Source organism: Rhipicephalus sanguineus, chromosome 1 (assembly GCF_013339695.2).
Source record: "Rhipicephalus sanguineus isolate Rsan-2018 chromosome 1, BIME_Rsan_1.4, whole genome shotgun sequence".
Taxonomy (NCBI): Eukaryota; Metazoa; Arthropoda; class Arachnida; order Ixodida; family Ixodidae; genus Rhipicephalus; species Rhipicephalus sanguineus.
In genome coordinates, this window is record NC_051176.1 from 325842542 (window position 1) to 325865361 (window position 22820).

A 22820-nucleotide genomic window follows, 5' to 3' on the forward strand; every position below is an offset into this window, starting at 1 on the left:
CGATATCGAAAATGCCTGTGACACCACATGGTGATTTGTTGCTTGGAGACCTCTCACTTAGGTACAAGGAGCAGGATGTTGACCCTAATCGAAAGTTTCTTGTCCAATCGCACATTCCGTGCTCGAGTAGGCAATATTTTATCCCGAACATTTGTCCAAGAAACAGGAGTGCCGCAAGTGATGTACTGAGTTGTACACTTTTTATTATAAAAATGAATTGCATGCGACTCTGCATTCCGTGCAGGGAGTGAGTAACAACAGTGAGTAACTAGGGAGTGAGTAACAAGGAGTCGAGGGGGTTAGGGAGGCTAAGCCACGAAGGCTGCCAGACTGCTTCGCGATGACTTCTTCCGCTCAGTAATATGGCGTTTTGGGCGTCTTGGTATGTCATACTGAAGATTATAGCACACGAAAAAACACGGACAAGGTGTCTCTCACGTCTTCCTTTCTCCGTGTTTTTTCGTGCGCTATAATCTTCAGTTATTCTGCTCGATCCAGGACCCGTGTCTGGATGTCTCTGTCGGTGCTGGAGAGAAGGGCCTCCCATTGTTCTTCGGGGAGGGGGGTGGGTGAGCAAATGAGGACGGCGGGCGGGGGATACTCCGGGCGGCCCCAGATGATGTGGTTCAGCAAGGCAACGTTGCCGCGCAGGCAGCAGCGTGGATCGTTGGCACCTGGGAGCATATATGAAAACACGAGGGGCACGGAAAGGTTCGGGTCTGTAGGCGACGCCAGGCGATCTCGGACCGCTTGGGAAGGCTGCTGTGAGGAGGTGAATAGACATATCGCTCGAGGCGATAGTGCTGAGTGATGTCGTGGTAGGTGACCAGGGGCTCCGGCATCGGGGCGTCCGACTCTAAGGGGCCCACCGCTCGGTCGACGAATCCTCGAGCGTGTTTGTGAGCTGTCTCGTTGCCGGCGTGACCCGCGTGGGCGGGGACCCAGATCAGTTCTATGCGGCGCTGTTCATTTTGTTGCAGTAGGGCGCGAAGTAGCCGTAAGGTGGTAGGCGAGACGAGGCCCCGCGAGAAATTGCAGATGGCTTGTTTGGAGTCGCTGAGTATAACGGGAGCGTCAGCCGAGGTCGCGGCCAAAGCGACGGCCACCTCCTCCACCTCGACGGCGTAAGGAGTTCTAACGGCGCCAGCCGTGATGGCCGGCCCCAAAGGCGCTGAGGAGGGCGACACGGAAACGACTACGAAGGCGTCCCTGCGTGAATTGTATCGGGCCACATCCACGTAGGCGACGGGCAGGTGGTCGGCGTTCTTTGCTTGAAGCATGGCCTCACGGGCTTGGCGGCGAGCGTCGTGGTGGCCCGCGAGCATATTATTAGGTAAAGGCATTTAGAACGCCGCCGCTCGAACAGCATGGGGTAATGAGACCAGATCCGGAGGGTGGGAAGAGGTGTCGTGGCCGATGGAGGAAATGATGCGGCGACCGGTCGGCGAACGGTAAAGGCCTTGCACCTCAGCGGAGCGGTGAGCATGGATCAACTCGTCGAACGTGTTGTGTACACCCAAACGAAGAGGATCGGTGGACGCGTTGGATTGAAGGCCGAGGGCAGTCTTGTATGCCCGGCGCATGAGGACGACAATTTTATCGCGTTCCGATCTGAGGAGACGTTTATAAGGAAGGCCGTACGTGAGGCGGGAAACGACGAAACGGAGCAGATCGTGTTTTCGCATGCCCTCCGCCGCGCACGGACACGGGCGAGCATACGTGCAGTCTGCTGCACCGAGAGCGATAGCTTGTCTATGGTGTGTGTATTACGGCGGTTGGACTGTAGTGTCAGCCCGAGCACGCGGAGATGCGAAACGACGGGGACGGGAGTTGAGTTGGCATGAACCGTGATGGGGGGTGTGGTGTTTTGTAGCGACGCCGGTCGAGAGGGCGCATGAGAAGAAGGGCCGATTTGGCCGCTGAGCAAGTAAGACCGGCCGCGTCCACGTGGGACGTGACGACGTGGGTTGTGCGTTGCAGCGTCTGCTCGATGTGGCCGTCACAGCCCGACGTGACCCAGAGAGCAATGTCGAGCGCGTACAGGGTGTGTTTAAGACCGGGGGTACGGTCCAGTGTGTCAGGAAGGGAGCGGAGGACAAGATTCAATAGAAAGAACGACAAGACGGCGCCCTGAGGAGTACCACGAGGGCCAAGCTCGTAAGTGGTAGCTGGAAGGTCCCCTATGATGATTTCGGCCTTGCAGCCTGTGAGCAGCGAGCGAATGTAGTTGTAGGTGCGGGTGCCGGGGTTGAGGGCTGCGAGTTCGGCCAGGATAGCCGAATGGGAGACGTGGTCGAACGCCTTCTGCATGTCGAGGCTGAGGAGAGCCTTTGTGTCTGAAAATGTGGCCTGGTCGAGGAGATCATGTTCTAGAAACTTGCCGACGCGCGAGGTGGGTGAAATGGGCCTGAGATTCTCGATTGCGGGTTCCTTGCCCGGCTTGAGGATGAAAGCCACGCGAGGGTGTTTCCATGATTGGGGGAGATTGCCGGAGCGCCAGCACTCGTTGAGGAACGAAGTGAGGGCAACAACCGAAGGAGTGTCGAGGTTTCGGAGGAGCTTGTTGGGGATGGGATCTGGACAAGGGGCGGAGGTGGTGCGGAGCTTCTGTACTGCCGCGTAGACCTCCGCTTCGGTGATATCGGCGTCCAGGTCTTGGTCAGGGGCCCCAGAGTAGGACGCGAGAAGGGGAGGAGGCGTGCCAGGAGGCAGAAGCTGAAGGTATTTGTCGGACAGCTCTGCCATCAGCGACGGAGTGTCGCCGGGGTTAGCCCAGACCACTCGTTGTAACTGCTGCCGAGAGACAGAATTGGCGGAAGCAGGGTCGAAGAGGTGCCGGAGGAGATGCCAGGATATTTTGCAGCCCAGCTGACCGGAGAGCCATGAGGACAGCTGTTCCCACCGTTGGCGGGCGAGCGCGGTGGTGTGTTGCTCGATCGTACGATCGAGGTGCGCGATGTGGCGGCGTAAGCGACGGTTGGGACGTTGCTTATGCCAACGGTTCCTAACACCGGTGCGAGCGGCCCACAGGTGGGCAAGGCGGAAGTCAGTTGCCGGATGGTCCTCCGTGGTGGGGATCGAGGCGGTGACTGCGTCGAGGTCCGCTAGTAGCTGGTTGGTCCACGTCGAGAGGTCCTCGATGTTGAAGGCGGCGGAGTGCAACCGGCGTTCTCGGAACGCGTCCGAATCTGTATAGCGAGCCGCGTATGGGCGCGGCCTGCTGGGCGAGGTGACAACTTGAATGGTGAGGACATAGTGGTCACTGCCGAGGGACTGGTGCGTGTTGGACCAGCGCTCGTCGCGCACGCTGCGGCTGAAGCTGAGGTCCGGGGTGGTGTCGGGGCACACACTGTTGCCGATGCGCGTTGGTTGCGTGGGGTAGATGAGCGGGGAAAGTTTGAGGTCGTTAGCAAGCTGCCACAGCCTCCTTCCAGGGCCATCAGCCTTCGAGTAACCCCAGTCCGAATGCTTGGCGTGGAAGTTGATGAGAATAAGAAGGGGTGATGCTAGGAGCAAGGCTAGGAGAGACGCATCTTCAGTGGCGCGAGGGGGGTTGTACACGTTGAGAATAACGAGAGAGGGATGTTCACGTCGCTGAGGTAGTATCTCGAGAAAGACGTGGTGGATTGCAGGGAAGGGCGGATCGGCTCGATTCACGACGAGCGTCCGCTGGGTGAGGACGGCCGTGACGGGATGGGGCAGAGGATGGTGATTTGCTTGGTTGTAGACGACGTAACCCGAGAGGGAAACGTCGGCGTGAGTTTCCTGTCTCTTACGATGATATTAAGGGTGGCCAAGGGGTCTAGTTGTTATAGGTGGAGCAGGAGATCGTTACGCTTGGGACGAAACCCATGGCAGTTCCACTGCCAAACGATGACTATGGATCGGTCAGCCATTTTTACAGCGGAAGATCTTGCCTCGGCCGCTCTTTGCGAGGTTCGGTTGGCGGCGGAGGGGTGGTGCGGGCATCATGGAGGTGTGACTTGGCTCAGATGCTTTCAAGCATGGCAGTTTATAGGGTATGAACTGTTGATTGTAGAGATTGGAAGGACGTGGCGGGCGGATAGGCTGCGAAGTCCGTGTGCAGGGAATTTAGAACTTCGTGTTGTGCAGTGAGAAGCTGGTGGACGGAGTTGAAGCGGCTATTCAACCGCTTTTCAGGATCCACCAAGGCCGTCTTGATGGTTACCTGGACCTCTTCAGAAAGGTGAAGCGATTCAAGGGGGTTGAGCTTGCCAGCGCATTCTTCGGGGGTCTAAACGTCCATGTCGGAGTCAATGGGGGAGGACAGAGAGGATGGCGTTGGGATGGCTGATTCCAGCTTCTCTTCAAGAGCATGCAGTTTCGCTTGGAGGCAGTCAAGTTGGGTCTTCAGAGCCGCAATTTGAGCGCTTTGTGCGCTCAGCTGCAGCCGGAGGCAGGCGTTTTCTTGCTGCACCGCCACGACCTGCGGCTCTGAGGGCGAGCCGGGGGCGTCGCGGGGCCATGTCGAACGCATGGTCTGGTATGCGGGTTTAGGCACCGCTGGTACGAGGGGCGGACAGGCAGTAACCGACTTGGGCGGTGGAGCTGGTGAGGAACCTCGAGCTGCTTCCTGGGAAGAGCGTACGGCCGCTACAGGCGCAACAGACCTGTCGTGTCGAGGGGTGAGTGTCAGGTACCGGGGCCTTCTGGTGTGGAGTGCGCTGCACGTAGCGGTGTTTACAGTTGGAACTGAACGTGGAGTGATTCCCGTTGCAGACGATGCAGCGGGGGTTGCAAATGGGTGGCGATCCTTCGGGTGACGTGCGGTGAGCAGCGCCGCAGCGATGGAACCACTCCTACCGCGGATTAGGGCACACCTCGGTCTGGTGGCCAGTCGAGCGGCAATTATAGCAGGCTTCCACTTTGTTGCGTAACGGAAGGAGGCGAAGCTGGACACCATGGCAGGAGATCCACCGGGGTAGTTTCGGGTCCATGAGGGTGACCAAGATGTGAGGCGACTTGCCCATGCGGCGGCCGCCCACAACAGACAGGGTAGGATTGCTTGCCTGAAGGTCTTCAAGGATGGCTTGGTCCGTGAAGTCGTCGAAGGCGTGGTAGAGTATGCCATGGGCATCGTCTGGCGGTGGGGCGTAGAGTTTGACTGTGAAAGTGTTGCTGGAAACCGTGAGGGAGGTGATGCGGAGGTAGGCTTGAGCACGAGGAGAGTCCGCGACGCTGATCTTAAAAGTGCTGTTGACAGGGTGGATCCGCACCATGTCGCGAGGTGCGGGCGTTAGGTCTTGCAGGCACGCTGTTTGCAGCAAGGCGGTGTACAAGTACCAAGGCTGGAGCTTGGTAAGTTCTACGAGGCTTTTTGGGCGGCCGATGATGTGAATCGTGTCGGCCGGTAGACGACGGAGCGGAGCAGCGGTGCTGCGGAGGCGAGGCATTGACCCGCTTCGACGGCGGCGATGACGACGGCAGGGAAGCCGGCGTGGCGGTGGGCTTAGCTGTGGCGGTGGCAAGGGGCAAGGCTGCTCGACGTTGGTCTTGGGCGCTTAGGAATGGCGACTGCCAGGATACGTCCGAGAGTTCCTAGGGGGACACTTCCTGTCCTTCGACAGTATACTCCATAGCGGTGGACAGCTACGAGGCGGGCGACGAGACAGCGGCACGCGGCTGGGCGGTCGCTCCATCGGTCAGCTGGCGTGCAGGCGGCCCCACCCGAGCTAAGCCTTACAGGCCTGACAGGCCTAACAAGCCTAACAGGCGGCGCACGGCGTGGTCGAAGGCTTTCGAAAGCTCTCCCGCGCCACCCCGGCTGAGTTTCGCGATAAAGTGGGTGTCGAAGAAGTCCAGACAATGTGCTCCAGCCAGCCAGGAGTAAATTATCCGGACAGCTATTCCGCGTATGTGGATGATATGCAGGTCCCCTCTAAGTTTTGTGATCTTGCAATGTGTGACCGGCAGGTTCAGCTTTAGTTTGAACAAGGTTTCTAAGTGGGCAGAGGAGAATGGGTTCCGACTGAACCTGCAAAAAAGGACGTGCGTCTAATTCTTCAGAAAAAGAGGCATTCCTCCCTGTCCAGACATTGACCTGCATGCTCAACGTCTGTCTATAAAGCCTGAGCATCATTTCTTAGGCCTAATCCTACACACGAAGATACGCCTTCATACCACACATCAAGTATATCAAGAACAAGTGCTTAAAAACCATGAACATTCTGAAAGTGTTGTCACGCACCGCATGAGGTGGTGACAAGAAGTGTCTGATGAATCTTTATCAAAGCCTCATGTGCACGCGTCTAGATTACGGGTCGATAGTGTACCAGTCTGCGACATCAAGCGCCTTGAAAATGCTTGGCCCTGTCCACCATTTAGGTATTCACCTTCCTACGGGTGCTTCTCGCACCAGCCCCGTAGAAAGCCTCTACGTTGAATCGAACGAGCGGTGGCTCCACCTGCCGAGATCTTACATGGCTTTTCTGCATTTTCTCTTAGTGAACGCGGAGAAGGAACACCCTTCACACTCTACAATAATTATATGTGCAGTTCTGCCCTGTTTTGCAGTCGTCCTTCGTTGGCTGTGCCACTTCAACACCGTTTCGTGGCTCCTGCTGCATCTCCCCCGCCGTGGCAGTGGCAACTCATAGGTTGCGATGTATTCTTCGTGGAAGTTACTAAGCACTTGCCTACTGCAATATCTCTGCACACTTCTTCGAAGTCCAGCACAAATACACTTTTCCAGAATTGTACACCGATGCCTCAAAGTCTCACACTTCTATGTCCTACGCAGCTGTTCGTCCGGCCTTATCAGACGTGGGCGTTCGGCGCCCCAATACAAGCACCTTCATAGCCGACGCATACGCGATATTTGCGGCCATCAAACATACCAAAGAATTTAGGCTGCAAACTGCAGTGATATACACAGATTTGGTAAGCGTGGTAAAAACTCTGAAAACTCTTAAAAGGCACAAGAACCCTGTGCTTGTCTCGGTCTACAAACTTTTTATGCTCGGTATGCACACTGAAACATCATGCCCTAGTATGCTGGGTTCCAGGACACCGCGAAATCCAATTGAACGTGTTGGTGCACCAGCTTGCTGCTTCCGCCCACGAAAACACTGCCGCCAATACATTCGTGGCAGTCCCTGCGCTTGAGCTACAGCCCTTCCTTAAACGAAAGCTTAAATATTCTTGGCAGCGGTTATAGCATAGGCAAACACAATAAACCTCATCTCATCAAGCCACATCTCGCGACTTGGCCGCCAGTATCGAAGGCAAACCGCCAAGAAGTAACACTTAGCAGGTAAAGAAGAGGACATACACTGAGTACACACCTTTTGTCCGCGGGCGATCCACCTTTGTGTGACAAATGCGGTGAACCACTCACTATCCTTCACATACTCATTCAATGCAGTGGATTAGATCCCATCAGAAAAAAGCACATCCCATTATCATACCGAGAGCAAATACCACTTCATCCGTCAATGTTCATAGGTAGGGAACCGGTGTTTAAATATTAGTCACTATTTGGATTTTTCAAAGAAGTTCATAGCTTTCAAGTCATATACCCAGGCAGTCCGTAGCACGACCTCTGAAAAGAGGTTGTTGCTTCGGTAGCTACATTAGAGAAGCACATGCCTCCCTGCCTTTGGCCTCAGATGCCTTGAGAAGGCATTCGTACTATTTTCCCATCTCTCACTTGTAGATATCATGCTCGCTTGTTATTCATTGCACATTCATAGATCACATCACGTATCACTGCCATAATTATATACTCTGTAAACACATTTTACGCTTCTATATAGCGTGTGATTTTAGGCCTCTATGCAGCCCTAATACACCCTGTCATCGTAATCACTGGTCATCGCTACCACATAGAAGACACTGTGCTCTTTGGCCACCCATGGCCCTTGGGCCACAAAACCCCACTAATAACCATCAATAAAATCTTTGGGGCTGAAAATAAAAAAGGGACAAGACACCGCGCTCCCTGTCAACTATATGAACTAATATTGAACTAGCGCACCTAAGAATCCTTGTGCACAAACTCTTTCTGTGGACCATGCCCCAAAATACACTTCAGCTTTGGTTTATGGATCAGACCAAAATAAACAAGTGTCAGACTGCGTGCCCTTTGCAACGTGCTTTTCGTTCACAAAACACACATGACTGTATATCAAAAAGGTGTACACATGAAACAACCATCTTTAGCTAGTAGTCCTCGTGAGCAAAGTTAGAAACTCTCCAGCCGGACGTTTTACAAACTGATCTGCAAATTTCTTACTGGAATTTTGCCCAGCTTCGTTGCTTCAAAAGTTTCTTAATTAGGTTTGCCTAATCAGACAATTAAGAAGAGCACAAAAAATAATGTGACGTGCTCCAGGCAATCGTCAGCAACATGCATTTGGTTCCGTCATCATAGAGTGCGCCGGCAGATTTTAAAACTCTGGCTAGTGATAGCTCGGGCACCCTGTATATCAAATGATGAGCTATTTCAAGTGGCGTCGTCTGAAAGAATTCGCTTTCTTCGGTAAAACGAGGCAGTTTCAGAAAGGCTCTGTTGTTACGTCTGCAGCCTGCCTAAGATAAGAAACGCGAGTGCTGTGCTGCATGTAGAGCTTACAAATCTTTATAGTGAATTACCATGGCTCAGTTTTCTTGTATGCTACCCCCTTAGGCGATAATGCAACCCAGTTTGCCCATTGAAGCTTGCCGTTCTAGCAGTAAATAGTTATTACTTACTCATGCATATAATGTGCCCCCCTAACCCTACCCATAGTTTAAAAATATATGGACGCGGCGAAATGCATGTTGCTGACTTAAAGCGCGTCACACAATTTCTGTTTTTCTTAATCACCTAATTAGGCATGTTTAATTCGCTATCTTTTGAAGCAATAAAGCTAGAAGAAAGCTTCTCATGAGAAAGTTATAGGTCGGCTTTCAAGACGCCCGATTAGACAGTTTCCAACTTTCTATCGATTACTCTTTATCTGCTAGATGCCTGCAAAATACAAAAGCATACCATGCGACATGCGCGCCATGATTGCAATGCCCCCTAACGTTTGGCATACAAACCATGTGTTTTCCTCGCGACTGTCCATCCCAGCGATAAGCAGACGCAGCGGTTATCGCTTGTGTTGCCGCTAGCAAAATGTGCCTCACCGCACAGCCACCAACTGTCGCCTTCTAAGCAGTGTTGCGATCGGGACTGCATTCCCCGAAAGGGGGAAAGAGGAATGACGGGCACACGAGTGCAGGTTCCATCCACGGCGGCTGCGCCCGCCTGTGAACCACGCCGAACGAACTTTTCCAGGCCTTCCTGGCGCACGCGGTTGCCACGTGGCCGCTGCCTGGCCGGTTGACCCCACCTCGGCACTGCTTTGGAAAACAGGGCGAGGAGGGACCACGGGGCCGGCAGGTGTTCAGCGTGACCTCCCCCGAGCTGCCCTGACGCCGATTGGGCTGTGCCGTACGCACTCCTTACCCTCCTGCAATCGGCCACAGCCAATGGAGGAGGAGGCCAGCCTTGATTAGCGCGGAAGATGGCTCGAAGCCGTCAGTCATCATTTGGAAGATGACTCTGTAAACATCCCAACTTGTATATTTTTGTAAATACAGTTGTTCTTCTTGTCAACTCAGCCGTCCTGAATGTCGGGTCCCAGACTCTAAGGTCTGTACTCGCACGCGGTCTCCCAGTCGCAACAGCGGCAGCACACCCGGCCAAATGCTATGCACGCGGAACGTTAGGGAGCACTGCAGTCATGGCTTTCATAGGCGCACAAGCAGCTATGGCACGTGGTATTTGTTTTTATTGGTATTTCGCGGGCAGTTGCAGTGAGCATATTAACACTAAATAGTACTTATTAGGCACACTTCAGAAAGGTTGAAATCGCTACAGCGCATCAGCTATCACATCCGTCAGTCGTGACGTCGACTACTCGGCAGTCCTCTACTGAGCAGCCTATCTGAGTATACATGCGCTGCTTCTACTCCCCCGAGATTTAAGGCTGAGTTGCACAGCTCAAAGCGGGCACTTCTGAACAATTAAGCGCAACTTTCGGAGCTTTATGCCATCTTCGAAAGTGCTTCAGCCTCTTCAAACAGATCGTCGTAAAATGTACAGACGCGTCTGTGTCTGTTAAATTTCTTTTCCTCAGCGCAATGCTGCTTTGGAGTTAATATTAGTCATTGACTTAACAGAGATTTCTCCTCTGAAGATGACCGTGAAAGAAAGCCAGTGTCGGACGTCCTACGCCAGGCGCAAGAAGGCGGATATCGTGGGTGACGTCTTCAGGACACTTTCTACGCGGACCTGGTCTTCCTTCGATGCCTGCCTCGCGCCCTGTGCGCATTAGGAATGACGAAACAACTGTTGCATGTCAAAACCTGACTCGAGTGTAAATATAGACGAACTTTATCTCATAATTTCTTTCGCCAGGAACAATACTACGACAAGTACAAAAACGCATATGTCCGCACATTAAAGTAACTCTTCGTCTTTTTTCTGCCAATTTTATGTTTCTCGAACATGAGAGAACATATTAAAAACAAAGAATCATGAGAGTGGCAACTATAGCTACATGCTCGCTCATGAAGTGGTTGCGCGTGTACGCCAATTTGCACACTTTCGTGACTGTAACTCCGTTCTCACAAAAATATGCAACATGTTTTTGCAGATCAAGTTAGAGTATGCACTGGGCTTTAATTCTGGGGAGTTTAAAGAAATTCGAATATGGCTTGCTTTTTTCATTGCATTTCGAAGTATTGAATTTTTAGGGACATGCCTTCACTTATGTATTTTTGGTTTGGGTTTGACATCATTCTTGGCAATCATATTTAACACAATCGTTAAGCTTATGCGTGGCTATTCTCTGGGAAATTTTGGGAATTCTGAGTATTGTAGACACGAAGCCAGAAAATCTGAAACTAGAGCATTATTGAGCAGCGTGATGTATTTGCGATATTTTCCATAAAATATGGGCAACAAATATGCAAGATAGCAATATTTTGTAAACGCACTTTACTCATAGTATGCCAAGAAAAATTTTGACTCACAGCTGCAATAGTTATTTTGTAGGACCTCGTCTAAATCCCATTTTTGCGCGATTCGCAAAAAGCGGTTCTGCTGAGTGGAGACTTGCTTTTACAGCGAAAGCGGTTATGAGATCATTTCACCGGCCGTTTTCGGCGCCATAGTTGTCCGCCGCCGCCGCCGCCGGTGTCCGTAACCCGTATCGCTCGAAATAAGAAAAAAAAACGAAATAAGAAAAAAATTCCAGGATGGAATGAGGTTCGAACCTGGGCCCTCTGCGTGGGAGCCCAGTATTCAACCTCTGAGCCATGCCTGTGCTTGAAACTGCTTTGCAAAAAGGTCCTATACAGGCTTCATGTCGGGAAGGAACCACATTAGCATATGCAATATAGCGTGGTAGAAAAGTAAAATAAGCACCAAGCGTCGCACAACGCGAATTCTGTAACCAGGCGTCACGCAATGCGAATTGCGCAACGAGTAGGTTGTTGATTGCTTCCAACCCATTACAAAGGGCTCTGTCATAATTCTTCATCGTCATCAGGCACAGCACCAACAAAGTGCGCATAACGCCTTACATGCGTTTAGCAGGTACCACGGCTCTCCGTAGAATGACGAAAAATGCCACAGTGCCTGCTGCCCTACTTCTCAAAAATTACAATAATTTATAGCGTAGTGGGTTCCTCGCAAGTGCACTTGTATTGCTTTCCAAGGAAGCCCATAAGCCCATGATACATTTCCTCGGGGTCTCAGTAAAATTACAATGATTTATAGCGTAGTAGGTTCCTCGCAAGTGAACTTGTATTGGTTGCCAAGGAAGCCCATAAGCGCATGATGCATTTCCTCGGGGTCTCAGTAAAATTACAATGATTTATAGCGTACTGGGTTCCTCGCAAGTGCACTTGTATTGGTTGCCAAGGAAGCCCATAAGCGCATGATCCATTTCCTCGGGGTCTCAGTAAAGTTCTTCGCCCCCCCCGTCTCTCTCCCACGTCAACGTATTTTATACAGCATGACGGGAGAGGGAAATAGCGACCGGGCGTCACCCAATGCAAATGACATAACTGGTGGGCCGTTTAAAGCTTCCAACCCATTACAAAGGGCTGAACCATAATTCTTCATTGTCATCAGTCGTCGCTTCAACAAAGTGCACATAATGCCTTACAGCCGTGTAGCTGGTGTCTCGCTTCTCCGCAAAATGACGAATAATGGCTTAGTCGGTGCTTCCCAACTTCACAAAAATTGTGATTTATGGCGTAGTGGTACCTTTCTAGTGTACTTGTATTGTAGCCCCAAGAGAGCTTACAGCGGGCTCTAGAAACGCCGCTCTTTCTGCTTTCGCTGTGACTGTGCTGCGGTTTCAGCGCAGGCCTGGCGCTTTCTTCTTTGTGCTGTTAGGATTCGCGCTATCCAGTATTGAAGAATATAAGCACTACATGTCAGCTTACCGTGTCTGGTATTGGTAACACCCATGTTGCTGTTGGCATAGTTACGCAACTGTAAGCAACTGGTTATGTAATACATATGCGACTCTTAAACATATGAGTGTGCGTATACAACTTCCACATTTCTCTAGCGTCATTCTGTAACGTTTCGCTCAATGTAAAAAAATACGCCACAGTCACCGTCCCGCGCATGCTTCGCATAACATTGATTCCCACGGTACGCGGGATCTGCCGAATTTTCTTTACTAAGGCAAAATTTTTTTTCCTCCGCAAAACTAGGAATGGTTTCGTGCAGTGACATACCAACTCGTTCGCCATTGGGGGAGGGGGGGCTGGCGTCGCTCACTCTGTCCGCCACACACACACACACACACGTAAATATAAGATAGATAGATAGATAGATAGATAGATAGATAGATAGATAGATAGATAGATAGATAGATAGATAGATAGATAGATAGATAGATAGATAGATAGATAGATAGATAGATAGATAGATAGATAGATAGATAGATAGATAGATAGATAGATAGATAGATAGATAGATAGATCTGCATTTGCTCTCACTTTGGCGTGATTTTTTTATATTCATAGAGATGTCTGAAATCAAGGAAGAATCTGCACAAACAGATTGTGCCCTACAACACATCAGTGTTTAATAACATTTTGGATATCTTACCGCCAAGTTTAAAAACCACAACCACCTTTAACCTGTTTTTCATCTGAGCATTCCACCTGCAAACTTCCCAGCCTCAGTTTGGTGTTGTAAATACGGTGAGTATGAAGAACCTCCTACGACTCCAGTGCCTTAAATTCTGACTTCTTAAGCACAAGATGTGGCTGACAAAGCAAGGTACTTCGCAGGAGTATTCAGAATAAGCCGAGTGCCAATTTCTTTACTGTTAGAGCCCTCTAATATAAAGTCTTTCTAAAGAAGAGGAAAAGTTCAGTCGATTAATATTTATATAAACCATATTGAGCTGGTTCCGTATACTATATTATTGCAAATGACCACCAGTTATATGCTAGGTGTCGTTCCTTGCCCTCCTACTTTCCCAGTTTGGGAGGGGGGTGGACGGGAAAGCGGTGAAGTGGCTTCTTATAGCTCCCCTCCGGCTACTCCAAGTAAATAGCCTACGTAAGCTGTGTAAGCTCAAATTTTCTCTGAAAAAATATGGGCGATTATAAGGTTAAACCGCCCCACATTGTTTCCTTCCGTATAGTTCGTTAGCTCTTAATGATTGGTGGCAATGTTCTGGGTCATGCTCACAGCACCTGCTCGTAACACGACGCAACAAATGACGCGTAAGTGATCCACCGCATGATTACCACTTACGCGTGACTAAGTAAAAATTTAAAAACTGTATTCAATACTGCGTATTGTTGGACATTGGTTCTTCGCTATTCGTCAAAAATTTTCGTTGTGCCATAACGTCGCCTTCTGTTACGCGACGTCACAAGTCTGCGAAAACTCGCGGCGTTAAAATGAAGCGTGCGCAATAAGCAGCGCATTACTGTGCTGAACAATAACATATTTTTTGGAATAGCCGGACAACGTCTCAATCTGAACGTGATTCAAGAAAGCTGCCCACCAATCACATTGGCAGCGGCTACTTATAGCAGCGGGCGAGATGGATTCATATGTGTATAACAGATACTTTCATTGTAGTGTAACGACGTTGAGCTGTTTTTGCCCGTATACAACTGTAAACTCATCGTTGCCGGCAGAGGCGTAAAGAGAGACATAAACATTATAAGGAACAGACACAATCCTTCGCAGGTGGGCAGCCTTCTTAGTCCAGAAAACCGTGGACGTTGATCATCTCCCTGGTGAGGTAGATCAAGTAACGGGGCAAACTTGACAGCTGGGCTTCTCTATGTGTTCGAGTCCACTGACTTGTTACAAGCCGCCACGATCGCTGCAGGCTAGCATATGATAAGCCAAGTGAAGCAGGCTAATCGGAGACTAAAGTGTGAATCTATTTTAGCTCTCCTGGATCGGCACAACTAAAATACTCTACACTTGTGCACACTGATCAACGCAGATCAGTTGGATGTGAAGCAGTGGCAATGCTATTAACTGAATTTCCTGAAAAAGGAGAGGGCTTGATTGCGCTTTAAAACGTCTACTGCTTCCCGTCCCTATTTGCGTCGACGTTTACTTAAATTTCAGGCCAGGCCGAACAAAACAAAATCATGACATATTGCTGTAATCCCTTCTAGAGCCCCTGCTTCGCGATAGCTTCCTCTGCAATGCTCGAGCGCAAGGCGCGAAAGCATGGAATAGGCAGCCCGCACCGCAGAGATCCTACTAAGAAAAGACTGCGCAAAATAAACAGGGACAGGGAAGACACACGCACAAGCGCAGACTAGCAACTGGAAGTTTATTGAAGGAAGCACAAATGTAAATAACAAGAAAAACCATGTGAACTATTAGAGGTTAGCGGTTAGATAATCTATCGCTAGTTTGTGTAACGTAACCGAAGGCCTCGCAACACACATGCTAACATCATCATCATCATCATCAGCCTGTCTACGCCCACTGCAGGGCAAAGGCCTCTCCCATGTTCCGCCAATCCACCCGGTCCTGTGCTTTCTGTTGCCACGTTATACCTGCAAACTTCTTAATCTCATCTACCCACCTAATTTTCTGTCTTCCCCTCACGCGTTTGCCCTCTCTTGGAATCCAGTCAGTTACCCTTAATGACCACCGGTTATCCTGCCGACGTGCTACGTGGCCGGCCCATATCCATTTCTTCCTCTTAATTTCAACTATGATATCCTTAACCCCCGTTTGTTCCCTGACCCACTCTGCTCTCTTCCTGACTATCTCTCAAGAGGAAGGTATATAACAGCTGCATCTTACCGGTACTTACCTACGGAGCAGAAACCTGGAGACTTACAAAGAGGGTTCAACTTAAATTGAGGACGACGCAGAGAGCGATGGAAAGGAAAATGATAGGTGTAACCTTAAGAGACATGCTAACACACTTGTGGATATATAATGCCTCAGCCACATCTCGCGCTGTTCTATCTTTATGCCTGGACAGTACCTTTGTTTCATGCAGCAACGAGTGACACTTACAAACTTTGCAATGCAAGCACAGATTTGACGAATGCTGAGCCTTCAGCGAAGCCCTGTGATCCATTAGACGATTGTTCAAACACCTCCCGGTTTGCCCGATATAGCACATTCCGCAAGACAAGGGGATGAGATAGACAACAACCTTGCCGCATTCAACTAACCCCTCCCGATGATTAACTTCACATTCACTCCACTTTTTTCCTTTGCCTTCGACTTTCCTATCCACTGCTGCGCAGACTCGGCCCAACTTGTTCCTGCCCAACTGGGCCGCTGAAGGCTCAGCTTTCGTCAAATCTGTGCTTCCATTGCAAAGTTTGCAAATGTCACCCGTTGCTGCATGAAACAAGTGTGCTGTCTAGGCATAAATATAGGACAGCTCGAGAAGTGGCTGAGACATTATATATCCACAAGTATGGTAGCATGTGCATTGCGAGGCCTTCGGTTACGTTACACAAACTAGCGATACATTATCTAACCGCCAACCTCTAATAGTTCACATGGTTTTTCTTGTTATTTACATTCGTGTTTCCTTTAATAAACTTCCAGTTGCTAGTCTGCGCTTGTGCGTGTGTCTTCCCTGTCCGTGTTTATTTTGCGCAGTTTTTTCGTAGTAATGGAGTACCAAAGCGCCCAGCGCTCAGTCCTTTTAGAGAGCCTACAATGCGTGGTCATGACGCCCGGAGGACAGTCGTCACAGCAGAATTATAGGAAACTTTTTACGTAATTACGTTATTGCTGCATTCAAGTAAAACTTTGCCTCACTTGTTAGTTTTCCAGTCTGCAGCCGACAACGACCACTGCCAGATGTGGGGGGGGGGGGCTCCGCCCCCTACCATTTGTTAGGGGGGGATAGCGCCCCCCTTGCCCCCCCCCGCTCCCCCCGGTAGATACGCCTATGGTTTCGTGGCCCTGGAGACTCGAACAGCAGAATATATTTTTTTCGACGAATTAAAGGGTGACATGCGCTCTTATCTGAGCAGAAATTGGTAGCACATCCTCTCGCCAGGCGATAGCAATCATCATCGCCCACTCTGGCGCAAAGGCTTCCCCATATTTCTCCATTTAACCTGGTCTTGTGTTAGCTGCAGCCACGTTTCTGAATCTCATAGGTCCACCAAGCATTCTGCCGTCCCCTGCCCCTCTTGACTTCTCTTGGAATCCTGTCTGCAAGTACTAATCAACATCAGTTATCTTAATTGTCTTCTCATTGCATGCGCTGCTCACGCCGCTCTCTTTTAGATGCGAAGTATCTCTTCCTCGGGGGTATGTAACGCGGCGTGGTAATCCGCACGCAGCGTAGTAGTCCGCACTCGCACTAGGCATGCGCGACTCTCCTCCTTCCATTTCTCCAACAGCTGCGCGTTCCTCTCTCCACTTCTCTACCAGCATCTGCTTGCGCTTCTCCTGCGTTCTCGCTTCTGCTCTCACGGCGCATACGCTACTCTCCTCCTCTAGTCTGCTCTCCTTCAAGTGGTAGAGCGCTGCGCGCGTTGGCTCCTCTGAAATGCGGTCACGACAAGCCGAAATTCTCTCCTGCGCAGCGCCGCGATGAGGGCCACCGCATGCGCGTCCCCTGCCCCTCTCTCTCCTCTCTTACGCTGCCTCTCTCTCGCGCTCCTTTCGACCGCGTTCTCCGCACGCCCTATGAGAATTAACGGCCAGGCTAGAGGGAAGACACGACGCGCGTAGTGTTCCTCTTCGCGTTCCACGACATAAGGTCGGTAGCATGCCCAGCGAACGCCAACGGAACGCGATCGTGCAAGTGCTCCGGCTTCGCATCGCCTCATCGTCCCCATTAGCAGGAGATGGTGTAATGTTTTTGCCGCGTAACATTACACCTATCGCATTGCTTTTTATGACTCGCTGCGGATGTACTCAAATGAAGTAAAACCGTTTTCGCAAGCCTCCAGGTTTATGTCCCATACGTAAGTGGTGCAGGTGTTATCCCTTTTCTCGTGAGTTATAGCGCTAAACTGCCACTGATGATCCGAGAATAGCTGCTAAATGAACTCTACCGCTTTTACCGATACACCAAGTACACGCATTTCTGGAATCTTGCATGCAAGGGTCGGGGTAAGGCAATATGAATGAATGGATGAATGAATGAACGAATGCATGAATCGATCAAATTATTTCCATAAAATTAATTCTATGGTGGGTATCTGGGTGAATAGCCGCGTACAGCCCACTTGAGCGGCCCAAAGTCGTGCAGATAATTCAATCATTTTTAATTTCTTTTTCGTACAAGATTTCTGTTCATTGCACGCATTGGACGTCATCTCACAATTTTATTGCAACTATACGCATGGTTTCAGCCTCTCTATAGCCATCTTGCACTCACTTATTATAACTAACCATACTGTTGCTTTTACATCGCACCTCGCCTTTGTTCATAACTGGCCCTTTTGCTTCAAATCTACACATATAATCATCATCATCGCTTACCACTCACTGCTCTTTATCGCAGCACGCACTTTCGCGCAAGATGCAGACGACGGAATCCAAGGAGCATTGGCTGGACCATGCAGATGACGTCTTCGAGGCAAGTCTTTGAAGTCACAGGTCGAACCATCTTTTGTAGAAAACTTAGCCTTGTGCTATTTTTAAGGAAAAAACCTGAGATCTCTTCGTTTCACGGCCGTGTATTCAGGTGCAGATAAACGGAGCGCGCGTTCTGACAAAACTAGAAAAGGCGCTGGCGGCGCGTTCCCTCGTGCCGCGCGCAGGACACCGCTTGTGGCTCCCGTGGAGCGTCAAGGTTTCCGCCCCGCCGGCTGCCATGCCAGAAAACCACCAATGAGCGCCTTTTTTTCCTCCTCACAGGGATGACGTAATAGCAACTGGACATGCGCAGAAGCGGTTTGTTCATCTCTCCCGCGCCCCCCTCTCCGTTGGTCTCGGAGAAGCCACGTGACCCGCGAGTTAGCACTGAACCGGCAGGCGCACGAGCCACGAGACGCCAGCATGGGATACTTTCCGCCAGGCGGCGCACCTCCGAAATCATATTTGGGAAGGATGTAACAGGATCACATCAGAAAGGAGTGGTGGGGGTGTTGGAATGCTAATTCATAGCAGAACAAAATGGCATAGAGTGAAACAAACGAGTCCAGAGCACATATGGGTTTCGGGCACAGTAGGTGGAAAAAAACGTGGCTAGGTGTAGCTTACTTGTGGACGGGGAATAACTGCAGAGAAAAGAATCTGGAGGTAGTGAAATGCATAAGCACCGATATTAAAGAATTTGGTCATGATGCCGAAATAATCCTTCTAGGGGACATGAACGCTCACATTCATGACCTTGACGGTTATTCAGACACCAATGGCAAGTTATTGCTAGATCTCTGCGAGCAACATAGTCTTGAGATAGTTAACGTGGGGCCTAAGTGTGAGGGGCAGATCACGTGGGAAGTCGGAAACAGGCAATGGAGCACTGATTATTGTCTGATATGACAAACTGATATAACAAACTGATATGACAAACTTAGAGAGATGAGAATAGACGAGGAAGGCATTAACAGCTTGGGTAGTGATCATAAACGCATAATATTACAAATGGGATATAAAACTGAAAATAAGAACACAGAATCAAAGTTTGGCAGCTTGTATTTAAATGACAAACAAATAACAAATATAGCCGCAAGAGTCGAGGAAAAAGTAGAACTACCAGGCAAAGACTGGAAGTATAGTGAGCTGCTACATGTAATCACGAAAGAAATTGAAAAAAAGAAGAAAACTATTCGTTGGAAAGGAAAGAGAAAGCCAAAAAGTTGGTGGAACAAAGAAATCCGGGAGGCGATCGAGAAGCGACGTGAGGCATCACGGGAGCACAGACAAGCAAAAAAGGAGAAGCGGCCACAGGACGAAGTCAACCAAATATTGGAAATATATTTAGAGCAAAAATCCATTGTGCAGAAATTAGTCGAGGCAAAACTTAAAGGTGAAAGTGAACGCTGCATATTTTGGAGCCACCTAAAAACGCTGGGTAGGAAGTCTGTCACAATGCAACAAGGTTTAGTAGATGAAGGAGGAAATCAATTGGAAGGGTATGGAGCGCTAGGTTACATCCGAAAGATAACAGCCGATTCGTTTAAAAAGGTCGCCCATGGGGATTCCCCCGGTGAGTAAAAGTACGCAAAGGAGTGCAACCGACGAAGATGTAGTACTAGAGAATTTCAATTGGAAGAAGGCCGAAGGAAAAATTTCTAAGCGCACTACTCCGGGCTTAGATGGGGTTCCGGTCAGCCTCATTAACGAACTCGGACATAAAACTAAAGACGCACTGCTGAAAGCCGTAGAAAAGTGCTTACAGGAGAGGGAAATACCAGACAGTTGGCGAAAAAGTAGAATGAACTTAATCTATAAAGGCAGGGGAGAAAAGGATAACATTCGCTCGTATAGACCGCTAACCATCACATCGGTGCTATACAGGTTGGCGATGCAGGCAGTAAAATTAAAAATAGAAGCTTGGGTAGAACAAAATGATATTTTGGGAGAACTGCAGAGTGAATTTCCAATCGACAGGCGGTTAGACGATAATCTGTTTGTTCTTACCCAGTGTAAAGAAATATCGAAAATAGAAAACAGGCCCTTATGCGTAGCTTATCTAGATATCACCGGGGCGTATGACAAAGTTAGTCAGGAAATTCTGTGGGATATATTGAAACAAGTGGGCATAGGGGACGACTGTATACAGCTTTTGAGGGAAATATACCGAGAAAATACAGTTTGTGTAGAATGGGAAGGAATAAGTAGCAAGGACCGCGTTGCAATTAGCAAGGGGCTGAGACAGGGATGTCCTGCTGTTATTCATGCTGTACATGGTGAGCATGGAAAAAGCGCTAGAAGGTAGCAACATTGGATTTAATTTGTCACACAAACAGCTCCGCACGATAGTTGAGCAGAAGCTTGCAGGTCTATTTTATGCTGATGATATTGTCTTATTTGCGGACAATCAAGATGATATACAGCGACTGGCAGATATATGCGGAAGGGAATGTGAGGCTCTAGGACTAGGATTTAGTGCAACAAAATGTGGATTGATGGTATTCAATGATTACGAAGACCATGCGGTCATAATACAGGGCCAAAAAATATCCAGGGTAAGCGAGTACAAGTACCTCGGAGTATGGGTAAATGAGGGGGACAGATATATGGAAGTACAAGAGAAAGCATCGGTAGCAAAGAGAAAGAGGAATGCTGCAATTATGAAGCACAGAGCTTTATGAGAATGCAATAGGTACGAGGTGCTTCGAGGGCTGTGGAAGGGTGTGATGGTCCCGGGGCTTAAATCTGGGAATTCAGTGGTGTGCATGAAGTCAGAGGTACAATCAGGAATGGATGTAGATCAAAGGACGGTGGGCCGCCTCGCGTTTGGCGCTCATGGGAAGACGACAAATGAGGCTGTAAAGGATGATATGGGATGGACAGGCTTTGAAGTGAGGGAAGCTCAGAGCAAAATGAGATTCGAAGAGAGGCTGAGGAAAATGAAGAAGAGTAGATGGGCAGAGAAGGTTTTCAGGTATTTGTATAGAAAAAGCGTTGACACGCAGTGGAGAAAAAGAACTAGGAGGCTCACCAGTAAATATACGGCTGGCAGTGCGGGCGATATGGCAACAAGGAGCATTAAGCGGAAGGTCAGAGACGCGGAGAGGACTTATTGGATGGCAGCGATGGAAAAGAAGCCGGCTCTCAGTAACTACCGAAAGGGAAAAAACGAAATAAAGAGGGAAAGGTTTTATGATAATTCAAGGGGAAGCGCTTTCCTGTTTGCAGCAAGGTCGGGCTGCCTTAGAACGCGTAGTTATAAAGCGAGATTCAGTAACGAAGAAGAACCATGTACATGCTGCGGGAGAACTAAGGAAACGATGGAACATGTACTGATTGAATGTGGCGATATTCACCCAGGTATACGTGTGGGCACGAGTCTACATGAAGCATTGGGTTTTATGGACAACAATGGAAAGCTGAACACGTCTGCAATAGAAATAAGTAAGAGACGGTTAGAGTATTGGTGGCAGAAAAGTAGAGATAAAGCACAAAAATAAATAATGGGGGAAAATAAGGGCATTCTGCCATAAGAGGCAGAGAGATGGACCGTGAATTTATATTTTTTTTGTATAATAACATAGGTTTAATCATTGTAGATAATGTATTAAGCCAACTTGAAACAAGGAAGTCTTTTTTTTTCTTCGAGCCTGGTGGCAGACATGTCACCGCCCCATTATAAAGGGGACGCTCATATCATCCATCCATCCATCCATCCATCCATCCGAAGTGTAGTCGTGGTTTGCAGTTGGGCACGAGCCTTCAGCAAACATGTAGCCGCAAGGATTTCTCGAAACGGCGCCGTAATAGCGGATTTACACGGGTTTGGTAGTATCCAAAAGTGGACCTCACCCTGTTCGCTCTTTCCTTCGCTATGCTCCGTACGTCGGCTCATCTCTCCTCACAATGCGTCACCATGCGAGGAGGGAGAGCGGCGAGCGCGCGCACCTGCGAGCAGACAAACAGGTTCTATTTGATTCCGACATTACTAGACGCATGTGATTATGTCCCGGCCAACGCTTGGTATACCCAAAGGCCCGGAAAGGAGAAGGTATCACTTGTCCCGTTAATCGGGTGGCAATCTCCAGGCAGATTCTAAGGGCTGCTGCATAGAGCCGCTGCAGTGAGCGAAGCGACCTTCGTGCTTTCAACGCAAACTTGCGGTGAGAGCGCAAGACGTGCACATCACCGCCGTCACCAGATAAGCCCGTGCACGAGTGACCACGCCCTGTAGAGGCGCGCGCTCATCCGCGTGGGGCGACGACCTTCAAAGCGCGCTCTTCGAGCCCTTCGCGCCATCTCGCTAGTGATAAGGAAAACAGGCTGAATTGGCACCGATCTCTGGGTACCGCCATCGGTAAATGGTGTATATAAATAGCTCGCCGTTATCGTGGGAAAGAACGTGCCCGTCTGTGGCCGAATAGTATTCCGCCTCGCGCTGCAGAGCGAGGAGTCGTAAGTTCTACTCCCGGTGACGGAACTTTTTCTTTTGGTTTTTTCTTTTCCAACACTTAGTGTTTATATTTTAAAGATCCGTGACGGAAATACGTCATTTTAGCCGTGGTGGACCCCGGCATAAAACACTTTCGTGTTAAAATCAGAGAGAGAAAGAAACAAACGGGAAGATGGAGAGACAGGCATAGAGCTTAGCGCTCCCAGGCTTAACTATCCGTGTCTGTGTTCATGTGGCTATCTCTAGGAGGATTGGCTGGTATGCTAAGGAAGATCCGCAGCAGGCCTCCCAGCA

The 22820-nt window shown here is 49.6% G+C and overlaps 1 protein-coding gene across 1 annotated transcript in view; it reads left to right on the top strand.

Annotated features, from left to right (window-relative positions):
• LOC119383896 (peptide transporter family 1) overlaps positions 1-22820 on the top strand; it is a 658636-nt gene that overhangs the window by 430149 nt on the left and 205667 nt on the right. The window contains exon 9 of the mRNA XM_037652169.1: positions 17997-18071. Within this exon, the coding sequence (XP_037508097.1) occupies positions 17997-18071 (75 nt within the window). The remainder of the gene's footprint in view (positions 1-17996; positions 18072-22820) is intronic.